Source organism: Chelon labrosus (assembly GCF_963514085.1).
Source record: "Chelon labrosus genome assembly, chromosome: 16".
In the NCBI taxonomy this organism is placed as follows: domain Eukaryota; kingdom Metazoa; phylum Chordata; class Actinopteri; order Mugiliformes; family Mugilidae; genus Chelon; species Chelon labrosus.
Window position 1 is genome coordinate 13,332,546 of NC_140349.1, and position 17,164 is coordinate 13,349,709.

Here is a 17,164-nt window from a genome sequence, read left to right on the forward strand (position 1 = left end):
TATAAACTATACTGTGTGTGTGTGTCGCTTTTGTCTTATATTCTTGTTCAGAGTTCAATAAAGTTAAATTGTTATTTTAGGAATAAAAGTTTAAGCGGTAAAAGCTGATTCCACCGGTAGGAGGCAATGTTGTCCCTCGGAGCGGTTGGTTCCTGCTTTTTTTTTTTCGTCGCACATTTACTGACGTCACAACACCGCGACGACAACGTAACTCGTACAACAGCGGCCTGTGTGTTTTCACTTGATCGCTGTAATTTTTTCTCTTTGGTGGAGGATTTGTCTCTGCAATCCGTCACCATCATGAAACTAGTCAGGTAGGCAGGCAGCTAAAAGTCACCTTTTAATGCGCGCGTTGATGAGCGATGATGAAGTGAAGTCGTTGCGGCTGGATGGATTTAGATGTAAACTGGAGCGACGCCGGAGAGGCGGGAAGCGCTGGTTGAATGAATGGAGGCTGTCCGGTGCTACAATGACCGGGCTCCTGCTTCCGATATAACCTATATGCTCGCACATATGTTTAGTTTAATTACTAATCATCATGAAACTTAGCAGTAGGCGTTTTCTGCATTAACGTTTATATAAATATTCGTTAATTAGCAGGTGAAGCTAGTTAGACTTAAGTATTTAGTATACTAGCAGGCCCTGCCTCTCTTTAGCTGCTCCATGCAAACGAAAAAACAGTATTTAGCAACACATGCTGTCATAAATGTTTTTAAATATACGTTTTTTAGTCAGTTAAGTTAAGAGAGTGTCCGCTGTTCAGCTCTCTTGATACCTTTGTTTTGGTTCTTGAAGCTAGCTAGCTAGCTAGTAGCTAACACATGCTAACTAGCTAACTTGTTACTGGTTTCCTGTTGTATGAGGCACATATTCAGGCAGAAATGTAAAAAGTCTTGCATTAAAAGTCTCCTTTCAATGATGCCCACAGGTTTTTGATGAAGCTCAGCCATGAGACGGTTACCATTGAACTGAAGAATGGCACCCAGGTCCATGGCACCATTACAGGTAAGAGCCACCTGGTGCTTTTGTACAGAGCTTGCAGTGTTTTTGAGTTGCTCTCTATCTTACTGTGCTGCTTTTATCGGTAGGAAGGTGGCGTTTTCCTACCACTTTTTAAAATTGCACTTTTAAACCTATTGTTCCAAAGCCAACATTCAGGACACAGCGGTGCTTTCCTTCTCAGTGGGATCATTTATAGTGGTTGCAATGCAAGATCTCCCAGTTTATTGTCTCCTGCACCTTTAGATTTCACTTTTCAAACAGCTGAATGAGAGTAAAACTATAATTTGGTTGCATGTTAATATTCCTCCGCTGAATTTGTTCCAGTATTTAGGCTGTAGTTGCTGTTATTGAGTGAGCTGGAGGCCAGTTACTGGTGACTGTTCATTTTCAGCTCTTCATCCCCCTTTCCTTTCGTTTTGTAGGTGTTGATGTGAGCATGAACACCCACCTGAAGGCGGTGAAAATGACTCTGAAGAACAGGGAGCCCACTCAGCTGGAGTCGCTGAGCATCCGCGGCAACAATATTCGATACTTCATCCTGCCAGACAGCCTCCCGCTGGACACCTTGCTGGTCGACATCGAGCCAAAGATCAAGTCCAAGAAGAGGGAAGCAGGTGAGGATTGTCACGATATTATCAGAATTATACACCAACTTGTCTGTTCATTAGGTACGCTAGTAAAAAATGAATGCACTCTAATGTGACAGTCCTGCACTAAATCTGATCTTCATGAAGGTTAGATTATTTTGGTGGTGAGCTAGGCTACATAACATTCAATCCAGTTTAACAGCACCACAAACTACATCCTCCAAAATGATCATCCAGTTGAGTTACCACCTTTCTGACACGGTTTCAACGTAAACTGAACACTTTAACAGCCATGAAGGCAGATTTGGTGCAGGACTCTTGTATTGGAGTGAATTAGTTTTCTCTACCTGTACCTAAAGAATTGGCAGGTGAGTGTGTATGGACTGGACTAACAGCGAGAGACTCCAGGTCCCCAGTTTTCTAGTTGAGCCCACATCAGTTCAAACAGCTGATATTGTTAACAATCACGGACACCTCCTAAATGAAGTGAAGCTGAAGTTGATTGACAAATGTTGAATATGAGGCGAGTGCTGGCTCTATACACTTTGGCTGTAATCAGTTGAAACTACTCCACCTGGCTTCAACTAAACACTGAACAAATGATTTGTCTTGTTTATGATGCCTCTGGTGCCGACTGGTGTTGTAAGCTTGTTGTTTCAGTAACGTTGTGGTGCAGCAGCCTGGCCTACACGTTTAGATCTTGGCAGCTTTTGATTGATTAGAAGGTTACGATGGACATGTTGGGTTTGGTTGGTGTCACACTAGGGAGAGTTATGGCATCTGCAGTTACGTTTTTTTTTTTTTTTTTCTTTGACCGTAATCCAGTCTGATTGCACTAGACTGAAACATAAACATGGTCAGCTTTCTCTAAATAAATGTTGGGAAGCAGCAGATGCCCAAAATCACTTGAATGAAGACTCAATTATCTGTATTAACAGAATAATGTTTCTTTCTCTCATCGGCTTTGTCCTCCTGTTTTTTTCTTTATGTCATTTTTTTTTTGTTTAAATGTTTGACTAATGCGCTGACCGTTGCTCTTCTGTGTCGTCTCAGTGGCTGGACGGGGACGAGGCAGAGGACGAGGGCGTGGCAGAGGAAGGGGACGAGGACGAGGTGGCCCAAGGAGATGATCACAAAGCTGGCCGCACATTCGCATCTCACCATCCCACTGTTTGTACAGGATTTTTTCCTCTTTTTTTTCAACAGCATTTTTTTTTTTTTTTTTTTTTTTTTTTTTCAGAGAAAACGATTTGTGAATTTCAGCGTGTTTTTTGTTATTCTTGGTTTTCCTTATTTTGTACATTAAAGTTCTCCTTGATGAGAAGATAAATGTGACTGTTCATTATTGCCACGTTCAGTTTAAATAAAGTGTTTTCTTGGGAAAAAAAAATGTCTTCCCAAGTTCCGGTGAGATTCATCAAACTGAATTTGAAAAAACAGAACTCAGGGCTATGTTTAATAGTGAAAGTAAGAGCATTTCCACACATATATGTGAAGAGAACTCAAGGGATTGGGACTGAACAGCTGTGTAGCCTTAAGAAAACCACTAATCAGTGAGGCTAACTGGAAATAAAGGCTTCAATTTGCTAGGGAGCATAAATATTGGACTCTGGAGCAATGAAAGAAGGTCATGTGGTCTGATGAGTCCAGATTTACCCTGTTCCAGAGTGATGGGGGCATCGGGGTAAGAAGAGATGAAGTGATGCACCCATCATACCTAGTGCCTACTGTACAAGCCTGTGGTGGCAGTGCTATGATCTGGATGGAAAGAAATCTTGTGACACTGCAGAAGCTTATCGAAACAATGCCACAGTGAATGTGTCCTGTAATCAAAGCTAAAGGCGGTCCAATGAAATATTAGAGTGTGTGACCTTTTTTTTTTTGGCCAGACGTATTAAAAGCAACTGGGTTGAAGCCGGTGCAGAATGGCCTCTAGGTACTGGTTCTAAATGACCTGAATCTCATTCAATAATCATAAAATTAGTCCCTCTAACCGCGTCGATGCTCATATTGGGATGTTTTATTCTGCTTAATACAATTTTCCTTCAAACACACAGTTCTTTTTTTATTCGTTGTTAAGCAGTTGCACAATGTTTGCCGCTACCTGATCAAAATACCTGCTCTCTTTGATAAATTAAGTCCGTGCATGGACCATCAACTCCCAAGCCGCCCACCCTGAAGCCATCGAATGAAATGGGTTGTGACCGTCTGTCCAGCTCTCAGGGTTGTTTAACTGTCAGAAGTGAGTTGGCTTTATGTGAGTGGGTGTTCAGGGCCTAAAACATAATTGAGATAAACTGCCTATAAAAAGTACTCATCCCTTGAATGTTGTCCACTTTTATTGCTTTAATAAATTAAATAATGGTCAATATAATTTCACATTTTTGACAACAAATCACTTTTCTTACTTTGGATGTTTATTTTTTGCCTTCATGATAATAGGTAATTGTCAAGAATATTGATTAATCACTATTTTTTCATTATATTTCCATTTGATTAATAGACATTACTTTGTCGAAATCTGTTTTCACTTTGACAGTAATGATTTCTTTTTTAAATTCTTGTCAAAAAAAGCCAAATTATATTTACCATGATTGTAATTTACAATAACAGTAATAACAATAAATCTTGGGATGTCCCGGCTTTGTCAGGAGGCCATGATATAGTGCCCCCCAGTCACAGACAGAGCTAGGGTCTCGCTCAAGGGTCTCAACAGATTCAGTATGACGGTGCTGGCGGTCAAATGTCTGATCCATAACCAGTGCGCAGAACCCTGAATATTATAGGGGTTATTTTAGACTGGTTTATATCACAGACCAACTGTTTCCTGGACCAGTCACTACATTTACATCACTCATGGTTCCTCTTAAGTTGTTTTCAGCTCTTCCAATGTGTGCAAACATAATCGAGGCTACTTTCTCCAACAGTTATGTCCAAATGTTCCCATTAACACATGTATTGCCAAGGTGTGGCCAAAGTGTTTCCTCAAATGAAATGAAAATCCTTGAAAGCAGACTGGAGATGCTAAGAGAAGTATATATCTGAGCTGAGGTACACAGCAGGTTTACTAATATTAAGGTAACTTTATTTGTTGTTTTTGGAAGAACAGGTTTGTGCTCAAGTCTTGGCTCCTTAAACCAGTAATTATGAGATAAGCTGAGAGGTGTGTTTTTTTCCTTAGAAGCCCTCGAACAAAGGGCACAGTTGTTGCTTTTGTGAAATGTGCCCCCGAAGATCTTTGCAGTTTGTTTTGGTACTGGCTGTCCTAGTTCAGGCTGTTCCCAATAAGAATATTGTTTGTGCATTTTTTTTTACCAATAGCCACCTTTATAAATCAAAATTCTTCATTCCCTTTTTTTTTTTTTTTTTGTTAATCTTTGAAGTTTATGTGAAACTATTTATTAAATGCATCCTGAAACAAAAAGTAAGATATGAACAACTAGTACTTTTAACCAACCGAATTATATTTGTTTCTTTAATTAAACTATTTGATTTACAATTCAATACACCAAAACAAATGGAAACAAATAATAGATCGAATAAATAGAATATATAAAAATAAACGTGTATGGTACAAAATAACCAAGACAAGCTGACAATTATTATTATTATTTTTTTTTTTTTTTAAATTAAAGGTAGTCTTTCAGATTATTATTGTGTGTTTGGTGTTTCTTTGGGTCGAGTTTAGTTTTTAAACCGGAAGTACTTAAAAACAACCGAGCTACAGATTAAACCGGAAGTGTCAAATAAATAAATGATTAAATCCAGTGTTGGAAAAAATGAATTATTTAAGAAGTGTGTATATATAGTATTTACATTGAGTGTAATAAAAATAAAATAAAAAATATATATATATTTTTAAAAAACTAAATCAAATAACAAACACGGCAGTAGCCGGTCATCAATGAGGCTCAACCATCCGGTCATTCTCTGCCTCGTTTTACGGTACCGCCGCTTTTGGTACACTGTCATCCCCATAGCTAGTGCAGGTGCTCCGTCTCGTCACGCTGGTAGAAAGACAGGAAGAAACGTCAAAAAAAAAAAAAAAAATGTCTGGACCCGCCACTGGTCGCTTCATGTATTTCGCATTTGGGAGCAACTTGCTGAAGGAAAGACTGCAGCTGGCGAACCCCTCGGCGATGTTCCTCACCACGGGTCGACTCAAGGTTTGTACAAAGCAACGGCTTTATTTCGTAGTTTCGTTCAAGTCGTGTGGAAATTATCTAACTTACATTTAGGTGTCGTGTCCTGAAAAGTGTGTTCCACTTCGGAGTGTCTGTACATCAAGTGTGACATACGTGTAATTTAAAACTACTGATAATAATTATTAATGTTGCCATGTTTAGTTGATTTCATTAATTTAGCGCATTGTATGAACACCTGGAGTGTGGCAGTGTTTGCCGTCGCCTTCTTTCTTGCCATGACGTGAACGCAGCATTGCCTCTGATTTTACATCCGTGAATGAAACGGTGTCACGGAGGGAAAATTAAACGTTAAGGAAACAATTTTAGCTTGTTGTATTTACGTCAAGATATTCCCTGGTTACAGCTGACCTTAAATGAACCATACATGTTCTTAGTTTACTTTAAATATGTCTGTGTAACGTCCCAGATTAAGAGGAAAAGTTAGCAAACAGGTGTTCTTCATCGATGTTCAACGTCTGGGTCACCGGAAACCATAGCAACAAGCATATTCATAACACCGGTCACTTATGGTAAAGTTATTTCACTGAGACGACTCCGTTCAAGTAAAGATTATTTAAACAAGTGTAACCGGTCAAACTTGCTGCTGCCCCTTTATTCAGGTCTCTTCAAATAACGCAGCTTTTGTTGCTGTTGGGAAATATTATATTACTTGGGTTCTGCTTTAAGTTGCACCTCATGCTCCTTGATGGGCAGCCAGAAGAACAAGCCATGTCCGGCACACATGGACATACACTAATCAGGCATAACATTATGACCACTGACAGGTAGTAAGTAAATAACACTGACCATATTGTGGCAATACAATACCCTGCTGGGAAACTATTGGACCTGGCACTCGTATGGATGTTACTTAGAAATATACCACCCTATCTAGACCAGACCAGACCAGACCAGGCACCCCCACCCCATAGCAATAACACTCCTTGATGGCAGCAGCCATCCCCAGCAGGATGCAGCCTGACCCCCACTAACAACTGTTACCAGACACCACAAGACACCCTCAGAAGGTCCATGTCCATTCTCAGATGAGTCACAGCTGTTTTGGAGGCACAAGGGAGACCTACACAATATTAGGACATGTTATGCCTGATCAGTATAACTTGATATTGTGTAGCCCTGTCGTTATATCAGTTAGTTTATATGGATCATAAAACTTAAACAACAGAGCCACAGAAGTGTTTAAACTTATCATTCGACTTATCACTTATTTTTGGACCGAGCAGAATTCACCTGTTTGTGCTGCTGAACTAAAGATTCTACTTCTCCCATCCTGACATGGTCACCTTGTGTACTGGTTTCATAAATTGGTCCACCTAAATAACGAGTGATGCTCCAACCACCTCCCATGATGAAGCAGCTGCATCAACAGGCCCCAAGTGTACTGTGTACTGTGATCCGGCCGTGCTGTTATAACCAACAACATAACAGGCTCGCCAGGGACACTGCTGAAATCACAAACAGCACCTCTCCTTACATCACAGTCAAATAAGAGGCGTCTTGTCCGAATCCACAGAGCCTCGTTACTGTTCAATCCTATGTCCTTGTTAATGTGTGTGTACAGGACTACGTGCTGAACTTTGGCCTGTGGGAGAAACATGTGGAAAATGCGTGGCACGGTGGAGTGGCAACCATCGAGTCCTGTCCGGGTGCAGAAGTCTGGGGGGTGATCTGGACTTTGAGCAATGAAAACCTCCCAAGCCTAGACAAGTAAGACACAAACACACAGCTGTTGATTTGTTCCAAGAGTTGTTCAAGTTTTAACCAACGTTGTGCAATCTTTCTCCCTGCGTCCTAAGACAGGAAGGAGTGGGAGAAGGAGTGTACTCCCCTCTGGAGGTGTCAGTGGAGTCAGATAAAGGAGTGATGCTCTGCAGGACGTATCAGATGAACAATTTCCACGCCTGCCCTCCCTCTCCTCAGTACAAACAGGTGTGAGCTTGGAACCACACACACACTGGTCCAAAGGCACATACAACAACAACACCAATATTTCTGCGTGCTAATCATCAAGACATGTACTAATGCGTGTTTCACATCAGGTGGTGTGTCTGGGTGCAGAGCAGAACGGACTCCCGGCGGAGTACCAGAAGAGGCTGGAGGCTGTGGAGACCAATAACTACAGCGGCCCTTCAGTCCTTGATCAAATCAGAACAGCAGACAAGTAGAGTTCACTTTCAGGCTCTTGAACTTGGAAATGGACAAAAAAACATTTCTGAGCGCATGAAGAAGAGGACAGAAATACAGATCAGCTGATGGATGGACGCTGAGACGGTTTTTGTCTGGTTAAGAAGAACAATGATGAGCAAAATCTGGGGTTTCAAATGCATCTCTTTGATCATGATATATGTAAAAGTTATAATTTTTAATAGTGAGCAAAGACTAGGAGAGGTGGAATTTTTTTTTAAGCAGACTTTGAGGTATGACTCATGTCGAGGCTGATAGTCAGCTATGAAACAGAATTGGCACCACTGTGTGGCCACAACTTAATAGTGCATACATTGAATAATGAGATGTTTGGCTGGGCCCAGCACATTCTGGATTACTACAAGTATGTAAAGAAATATATTTAATTTTTGAGACTAAATAAAATGTGTGTGCCAGGTAGACAATTGTTTTCAGCGTTTCTCAGGAGAATATGAAGCACTGGTGACACACCCGTAAGACTTAACACTGGTAACCAGTACGCTCTGTTCTGCAGACGGAGGAAAAGAGCGTCCTGAAGTTTCCAGTTACACGAGAAAGAAACATAGCTTGGAGTGCTTTAACAAAGCTTAATTAAATATTACACTTTTTATTAGAAAACGAAAATAAAAATGAATCATTTATGTAAAAGAAAACCACTTTATTTTTTACAACACAGTGGCCTTGAACAGAACAAGAGCTCTCCCAACATATTTCATACTCTAGGAATTATAGAAAATACAAGTATGGTACAAAAAACAGTTGTCAGGAGAACAGAGAGTATGTGGGGGACACCTAGTTACATGTTTTGTTGAACCTCTAGGTAAATTTCCACAAGTCTAATGCAAGTATATTTAAGTAGACCTCACAATGGCACAAATAATAATTTAACATGACAAGAAAACCAAAACTCATGCAAGCCACGTGGTCCTTTAAGTGTATGAATTCACCAACCGGACAACTCAACCATTTGTACATTCGTTAGCATTTGGCTTCAAAACAGCATGATGAACATTCATCACGGCGGTTTGCCAGAGCTGATGAGCGACTGAACCCTCAAACTGTAGAGGTGATGTGAACAATCTCAAAAGATCAACTAAAACATGGAAGAAACTAAAAGGAAGGAGAAGTGCAAATGACAAAGAGGTTAAATTTTGTGAGACAAAGCTTGATATAAATCAACACCGATGCGTAAACTAAACAAAACCATTTTTTGTGCAAATGGTTTTAAATAAATTCGCAAACAGCAGCTAGCAGGGGCAAGTCAGTATTTAAGATGAAGCCATTGTTGGACGTGAGATCGTATGTAGCTTAATACTCCTGCAGCTCAGTCTGCATCATAATATTTCCTCATGTTCCAAAAGAACATCAATAACATGGGTATGCATTTATGGACCACTGACAACGTACTGAAGCACTATAAACAAAGGCTACATTAAAAAAAAAAAAAAAAAAACTGCCCTCAGTTACAGCTAAACTTGTATGTTAGGAAATACATACTCCTTTGCTTAATAAACTAATGACTTTCAACACAAAAGGCCATCGTTAAGTAGTTTTGTTTATAGATATTTGCAGTTTTCAGGTCACACATTTTCTGACTCACTCCATCGGCTCCACCTGTTCCCCTTCTGCAACTTTCTCACTTCCACTTTCATCCATCGGTTCTGGTCCATCTTCACGGTTTCCAACTTGCTCAGCTGCACTGGCGGCCGGCGGCTCTGTGGCGTCGGCGGGCTGCTGCTCTGGGATCATGAGGTTGTGCTTAACTTTGCTCAGTTCTGTCATGTTGAAACCGAGGAGAATAGCAGCCGTGTTCCTCTTGAGGCTCTTCATGCACTTGCTGCGCTTCTTGCTGAATAGTGCTGCCAGCTCTGGTTTCGTGAGAGACAGCCTCTTGCACAGCTCATCGGTCTCGGCTTTGGTCGCGTAGGGGTTCACGTTGAAGTATTTGGATATGAAGTCTCTGCGCTCTTCGCCGCCACGGCGATCCACCGGGGTGGGCTCCAACACCAGCTTGACTGTGGGGTCGATCTGAACCACAGGCTCCGGTGGGGGCAACAACTTATCCTGCTCTCGCTTCCTGCGCATGGCCGCCCTTTCTTCTCGCTCTCGTTTGTTGGCCTCCATGACCTGCCTCCATGCGGCCTCCAGCCTCTTCTTAGACTGCAGCTCTGCCTCCGTTTCTGGAGGCTCTGTACGTCGTGGAGCTATAGGAGGAGGAGGAGCAGCAACAACACGAGCTGGAGCTAAAGCCTGTTTCACGGTCATCCCTTGTGGCATTTGGAGAAAATAGAGCCCGGGCGCCTGACTGAGCTGCTGCACTGGTTTTGGTGGCTGTTGTGGGGCTACCGTGGGTTTGGGCGGCGGAGGTGGTGGTGGTGGCTGTGGTGGTTTTGGGGAACACCGGCATCGCTGAATGTGGAGCATCACAGCCTGCTGCGTGACCTTCCCTGTATACACACCGTTACAGTATATGCACTTGAAAGCCTCGGTCTTGAGGATAGCATGAATCGTGGGCGCTACAAAGTGCTTCTGTTTCAGGTGCTGGAGGTGTTTGGATTCAAGCGGAAACTTTTCATCACAGAAAGGACAGTAGGCACTGTTGATTTTCACAGGTGCCTGGCAGATGTCTGACTGGCTGCTGGGCTGCAGCTTAAAGAAGATCAGGTCAAGTGAATTTGTGACGAGAGCAAGATTGACCTCTATGTCTCCTAGGACCTCTTTTGGTGCAGTGGTCTGGACATCGAAGTAAGGGAAAAGGATTGATCCATTACCTTTAGTGTAGACCCTGTACTTCTGCCTCAGGGTATCACAGTATGCCTTGCTTGAGGGATTGTGCTGCTTTACATGCTCAGCAAGCTGCTTGATTGAAAAAAACAAAGCTGTGCAGTGTAAACAATTCAGGCCATGCAGCAGATGCTGGAAGACGCTCTTTTCTGACAGCAGAATTTTGCATGTTAGGCATTTGACAGTTTTGTCAGGCATTTTCTTCAGGAATGGCGCTCGTGCAGCCACACTTTCTGACTTTAAAGTACTGGACTTTGTCTGGTGGGCGACCTCTGTATGAATGTCAAAGACATTAGAAGGGAAAAGTTCGTTGCAGAGTGGACAGGTAATCCATTTCTTAGTTTGTGGTAAGGAGTTGCTTGTTTGATCAACAGTCTTTAGAGGGGTACTTGTGCTCTGAGAGATGGGCACTGCCACCTGCAGTGGAGCAAAAGTGTACGTGGGCATACCATTCACCCTGTTGCCAGTCGGGATCAGGTGACTCAGCAGAGACTGTGAGGTCAGCATGGTGCCTTGTAGGGCAGTTTGGTTTGTTGACGTATTTTGTGCAGCCACAGCAGGCTTAGGTACAGTCCCAGTCCCAGCTGCGACATTGGCCTGTGGTGCCGGTGGTACTAGGATCTGCTGCGCTTGCAGGGTCTGTTGTGACTGAGCAGGAGCAGGAGCTAATGTCACTGGTGCCTGTTTCAGAGACACGTTAGATAGTGTGGGAAGCTGGACCATAGATGGTCCATGGGGCAAAGCACTTCGGAGGGCTATTGTGGCACCGGGCTGGAGCAAACCTTTAGCCTCAGCACTAGCTAGCTGCACTAGCGCTGATGCTTGAGGAGGCAGCAACGTTTGGTTTGTTCCAGGAGCACAGATCAGAGTAGTGCTGTTTGTAGTTCCTTGTAGTTGCTGTAATGCCACCACAGTCCCAGCAGGTTGACCATTACTCGGCAAGACCAATGACTTACTGTTAAACATGGAAGGCTGCTTCGGAGCGATACTCGGGAATGTCACATACACGCCATTTCCATTAGGAGTTGGTTTAATAACATAGTTCTTGTTCTCATAAATCAAACCCTGCACTTGTGTGCTGATTGAATAGTGCGACGGCTCGACAAGCATGTGATGCAACATCTGGTCTAAGCTTCCAGTGTTCACTTTACACACTTTGCAGCAATAGATCTTAACAGATGTCGCCCCTTGCACGTTTAATCTATAGCCAATGTACTTCTCTGCCAAACCCTCCAGGTGCTTGAGAATTATGTGCTTCTTCATTGCAAAGATAGAAGAGGCCGGGAATCCACACCGTCGACACTGATACCTCTCATTTCCACGATGGGTGGGTAAAGCCACTTCCCTTGGCTGTTGTGCATGGGAGTTGACCTTGGTGTGGAAGAACAGCATGTGCTTCTTGACAAGCTTGGGGTGCCCGATGAAGAGGCACTGGGAGCAGGATGCCAGGGCACAGAATGACTGAACATATCCATGGCAGCGAGAGACGTGGCTCCTGAAGTTGTAGATGTTTTGTGAAGAGTACTTGCACAGGGTACAGCAAAGAGATCGAGACCGATAAGGCCACTGAATTGACAAGAAAAGAAGAAAATATGTCCGTTATTTTAAAATCCAGAGTTGTAATCTGTTTCTTTTAAACACTCTGACTAGTTTATTATTAAACAGTCAATAGTAGAAAAATATCATAATCACCTTCTTCTGCTGCCTGCCACTATATCCATCTGTGACATCAAGCCAATCCGTTTCCTGAAAGGCGGTGTCTACGTCTTCATTTTTCTCAGGTTCTTCATCAAGATCCTTCACAAACAAGAAATCCCCAAAGAATCTCAATTAAAAATAACATAAAACGCATAAATAGGTTTCCAAGAGAACAATAACAAGGAGTAAAACATGAAATAGTGCATTACCGTACATGCAATGATTAGTTTATTAGCTACACTTAGCAGTCTTGGCCCAGATGCAGCAAAAGAGGGATGCGCCCAAACAGGGACGTTACCACCCCCATGTATCACACAGAATGAGGTTCTGATACCGACTCATCTACATGGTGCCTCTCATTTAAACCAAATAATTCTACAATAGTCCTCTGGCTTGTCCACACGACGCTGCAAACTGCAGATGGGCCAAAATATTCTTATTGGAGTGCAGTGGTTTTGTCGCATGGTGGTGGTTCATAAACATTAGCCAGTACTCAGCATGATGGGCCACAACTCTTTTTCTGAGGTCCTCAGAAAGCTCCTTTGTCTGTGCCACCATGATGTGGATGTTTGGAGTCATTTCTATGACTATTTCTATCAAACCGGCATTACGTTTCCTACGATGTTTGAGTGAAACAAAATTACCACTGCCTGTAAAAAGCAAAACATCAACGTAGGCTATCAAACAAAACTCTGGTCTATTTAAACCTCAGGACAGACCCACATAGTACTGACTACATTCCAAGATAAAACATACCTTCAGCAGATTTTGACAGTCCTCGAGTCCGATCTGAACCAAGATGCTCTTCACTGCCTTGCGTCCCTTTCGGATCTTCTCAATATTCCCAACTGGAAGCTGATACATGTTTCCTCACAGGTCCTATGAAGGAAAACAAATCTGAATCTGTTACTCCACAACCATGAGAACATTCTATATTTAGAACACTTTCAAATGTACATGTGGTGGTTTGAGAGTAACCACACTGGTGTAAAATAATTTAACTTCCACATTTTAGTGCTGCAGCTACACGTTTGGAAAAGAAAGAGAGATCATGCTGGATGGATTGACAATGGTTAACATCAATGCAACTAAGCAGAAGTCCGTTAATATATGCAGTATCTACACTCACTTGCCAGTTAATTAGGTACACTAGTAAAAAAAAAATGCACAGCTGTTGATTCAACTGTGTGTACTATTGAATTGTATTGTGTCGTACCAACACATATTTCTATTAATTTGACAACCCCACATTTAGTCAGCGCACTAAATAACAGAAACACTTTTGTGTTTAATTCAATACAGTTTAACAGCATCACAAACATCCTCTAAAATGATCATACAGTTGAATTACCACCTTCCTGGTTCAACATAAACTGAACATTATAACAGATTTAGTGCAGGAGTGCTATGCAAGAAAGCATTCATTTTCCTAATGTACCTAATAAACTGGCGAGAGAGTGTATGTGCAATCCCAGAATCCATTGGAATTGTCCGTTTACAATCTAAGGAAGACTCAAGAAAAAAATGTAACCGAATTATGTCATATACAGTGCGGCTTAAAAGTATTTGGCTCACTCAGGTTTTACTACATTTCTGCATAAAAACAACCAAAAACGTCATCGTGTTTTCAAGTCCTGAAAGCAGACACATACACTGTCTGGCCAAAAAAAAGTCACCATCTGGATTTAACTAAGAGATTATCTTTCAGCTGGCAACAAGTTATTTAACCCCAATTTATGCAATGAGTAGCTTCTCATTTCTTAAACAACCATGTCGAAAGATGTTAGTCTGTTTCAGAAGGGTCAAATCATTGGCATGCATCAAGCAGAGAAAACATCTAAGGAGACTGGAGAAACTACTAAAATTGGGTTAAAAACTGTCCAACGCATTAGTAAAAACTGGAAGGATAGTGGGGAACCATCGTCTTCAAGGAAGACATGTGGTCGGAAAAAATCGTGATTGATTGTGATCATTTAAACATTTGGTGAAATCAAATCGAAAAACAACAGTAGAACTCAGGGCTATGTTTAATAGTGAAAGTAAGAGCATTTCCACACAAACAATGTGAAGGGAACTCAAGGGATTGGGACTGAACAGCTGTGTAGCCTTAAGAAAACCACTAATCAATGAGGCTGAACCAGAAAAAAAGCCTTAAATTTGCTAGGGAGCATGAAGATTGGACTCTGGAGCAATGGAAGAAGGTCATGTGGTCTGATGAGTCCAGATTTACCCTGTTCCAGAGTGATGGGGGCATCAGGGTAAGAAGAGGCAGATGAACTGATGCACCCATCATGCCTAGTGCCTACTGTACAAGCCTGTGGGGGCAGTGCTATGATCTGGGGTTGCTGCAGTTGCTCAGGTCTAGGTTCAGCAACATTATGTGTCCAAAGAATGAGGTCAGCTGACTACCTGAATATACTGAATGACCAGGTTATTCCATCAATGGATATTTTCTTCCCTGATGGCAAGGGCATATTCCAAGTTGACAATGCCAGGATTCATGGGGCTCAAATTGTGAAAGAGTGGTTCAGGGAGCATGAGACATCATTTTCACACATGGATTGGCCACCACAGAGTCCAGACCTTAACCCCATTGAGAATCTTTGGGATGTGCTGGAGAAGGCTTTGTGCAGTGGTCAGAACCCATTATCAATACAACACCATCGTGAAAAATTAATGCAACACTGGACGGAAATAAATCTTCTGACATTGGAGAAGCTTATCGAAACAATGTCACAGTGAATGTATGCAACCTTTTTTTTTTTTTGGTGCCGACAATAACCCGATTGTTTTTTGGGCCAGTCAGTGTATTATACTCATATTCAGGAAATATCTCAATATTACATATTTGTGACCTGCAAAAGTATGTGCACCTCTAGGAGAACGACACAGTCTGATCTTCACAACACATTCGTGGAAGTGTATGATAACATGGACAAAGGAGCTAAGAAAAAAAATAAAGTGTTTTTGCTCATCAGACTGGATGAGCATCTGCCAATTGCTAAACATCGTGTGGACAAGCCAGAAGACTATTTGAGAAGAAAAAAAAAAAAACACTGCAGTCCAGCATCAGATTGTCATCCCATCCATGAAACATGGGGGTGGTAACATCTTTGTTTGGGTCTGTTTAGTTGCATCTAGGCCAGGACGGCTTGCCGTCGCTGAAACGAATGAATGACTGAACAACAAATTCTAAAAGAAAATGTCAGGACATCTGTCTATGAGATGAATCTTTAGAGAAACTGGGTCGCGCGGCAAGACGGCGACCTCGAGCACACGAGTCGTTCTACAAAAAAACCAACATCTCAGATCTGAGACGGTTCTGCACCGAGGAACGAGCTAAAAGTCCTCCGAGATGCTGTAGACGACTGATCAGTAGTTGCCGGAAACGTTTAGTCGACGTTAATGCTGCATAAGGGGGTCACACCAGATGCTGAAAACAAGGGTTCACTTACTTTTGCAACTCACAGATAAACACAAATGATTAATTTACTTGAAATGCACTAGAATAATTTACCATTTGATTTATTTTTTAAATTAAATGACAATCTGCTGATGTTTTTGAGTCATTTTTATGCAGAAATATAGAAAAATCTAAAGACTGACAAAACTTTTAAGCTCCGTTTTGAATCTGTTGCTGTACCTACCACAATTTTGACTGTCTTAAAGGATGCATATCAACACACTGTTAGAACATTGCAAATGCCGTGACAATACCCACCTTACTGTGTGTTCAACATATAAAAAAAAAATAAAACGCATTTCTGTCTGACAGGAATAATAAAAACAATGAATGCTAAAATAATACCATGAAAAAAAAATGATGTTGTTGTAAAATAAAATGCAACATAAAGATAACATGCCTGAATCATACTTTGCTGCAGATGTGACAAGACAAATAAAATCACAGGATTAAACAGATGCATCTGCAAAAAGCAACAGAAATGCAATTCACTCCTAGTGTCCATACGAAACCAAGCCTTGCACTTACAGTTATGTGTGGTCCCTTCAAAGTGTTGGATTTATCTCTGCTGCCGACTAAAACATGTCTCTTCACACAGCTGCCACCCATGCTAACACTACGGTGTGTCTGCTCAAGTCGTTAAAAAGCCCCGTGTGAGCACCGCCTTATGGCAACAAGCCGGGTCACTGAGCGCATCTTTCTACTCGAGGATGCCCACCGCCTCCTCGCAGATATTTACCTCGTCCAAATTTTTTTTCCAGCGTAGATTAACGTTAGTCGTCGCTGTGCCACCTCCGAGGCAGAGCTAATGTCTCCCACTTCCACCGGCCCCGCGCTGTGTGTCGGTGAGCTGCGTGTGCTGCCAGCGCCGCGCACAGACACTCATCCGAGCCGCATCCCGCGTCCTCACACGCCGCCGGGTGAACGCCGCAGTTAATTACGAGAGGTGGTGTTTGCAAAGCCACTCCGGAGATAAGTTATTTTTGGTCCAGCTTTTGTCCCTTTCTTCCCCCTATTGAGGAAAAAATGGCGCTCAAGTTCAGGATCTGACGTAGCTGCCTCATTTGCATGCCTCACAAACTGACCAATGGGAGACTTCTCCTCCTAAAACCTGAACAACTTTTTATTCTTTCCACTAAGACTCTCAACATTGTTCCACGCCGCCCACGTGCTTCATTCTGTCACCCACTTTCTCAATTTCATCTCACATCTGACTTGTTAAGTGGATTTTTTTGATTCTA

At 42.2% G+C, this 17,164-nt stretch overlaps 3 protein-coding genes across 4 annotated transcripts; 2 read left to right on the forward strand and 1 right to left on the reverse strand.

Annotated features, from left to right (window-relative positions):
* Nucleotides 1-193: 193 nt before the first annotated feature.
* snrpd1 (small nuclear ribonucleoprotein D1 polypeptide) lies at nt 194-2,952 on the forward strand. Its single transcript, XM_084563643.1, has 4 exons — nt 194-314; nt 929-1,005; nt 1,425-1,616; nt 2,643-2,952. The coding sequence occupies exons 1-4, from the start codon at nt 301-303 to the stop codon at nt 2,717-2,719; spliced, it is 360 nt and encodes a 119-aa protein (XP_084419769.1). The 5' UTR covers nt 194-300; the 3' UTR covers nt 2,720-2,952.
* Nucleotides 2,953-5,577: 2,625 nt separating this feature from the next.
* On the forward strand, nt 5,578-7,972 carry ggcta (gamma-glutamylcyclotransferase a). Its single transcript, XM_084563347.1, has 4 exons — nt 5,578-5,755; nt 7,356-7,501; nt 7,591-7,723; nt 7,834-7,972. The coding sequence occupies exons 1-4, from the start codon at nt 5,639-5,641 to the stop codon at nt 7,957-7,959; spliced, it is 522 nt and encodes a 173-aa protein (XP_084419473.1). The 5' UTR covers nt 5,578-5,638; the 3' UTR covers nt 7,960-7,972.
* A 1,602-nt stretch (nt 7,973-9,574) lies between these two features.
* On the reverse strand, nt 9,575-17,059 carry adnp2b (ADNP homeobox 2b; the record flags this gene model as incomplete). Of its 2 annotated transcripts, none has more annotated exons than XM_084563345.1 (4): nt 16,663-17,059; nt 13,217-13,339; nt 12,455-12,559; nt 9,575-12,328 (listed from the first exon to the last, which is right to left on the reverse strand). In XM_084563345.1, the coding sequence occupies exons 2-4, from the start codon at nt 13,322-13,324 to the stop codon at nt 9,575-9,577; spliced, it is 2,967 nt and encodes a 988-aa protein (XP_084419471.1). In that variant the 5' UTR covers nt 13,325-13,339; nt 16,663-17,059. The 2 variants fall into 2 exon arrangements, with proteins under 2 accessions (XP_084419471.1, XP_084419472.1); XM_084563346.1 differs by having other exon boundaries at nt 13,217-13,357.
* Between the last annotated feature and the right edge of the window lie 105 nt (nt 17,060-17,164).

What these genes read in the sequence shown, in the direction of transcription:
- snrpd1 (XM_084563643.1), top strand. An exon ending in GGTCCATGGCACCATTACAG is followed by an intron (nt 1,006 to 1,424) that starts GTAAGAGCCACC and finishes TTCGTTTTGTAG; the next exon opens with GTGTTGATGTGAGCATGAAC. An exon ending in GTCCAAGAAGAGGGAAGCAG is followed by an intron (nt 1,617 to 2,642) that starts GTGAGGATTGTC and finishes GTGTCGTCTCAG; the next exon opens with TGGCTGGACGGGGACGAGGC.
- ggcta (XM_084563347.1), top strand. Translation starts at nt 5,639, where the DNA reads ATGTCTGGACCCGCCACTGGTCGCTTCATGTATTTCGCATTTGGGAGC. An exon ending in AACCTCCCAAGCCTAGACAA is followed by an intron (nt 7,502 to 7,590) that starts GTAAGACACAAA and finishes CTGCGTCCTAAG; the next exon opens with ACAGGAAGGAGTGGGAGAAG. An exon ending in CCTCTCCTCAGTACAAACAG is followed by an intron (nt 7,724 to 7,833) that starts GTGTGAGCTTGG and finishes GTTTCACATCAG; the next exon opens with GTGGTGTGTCTGGGTGCAGA.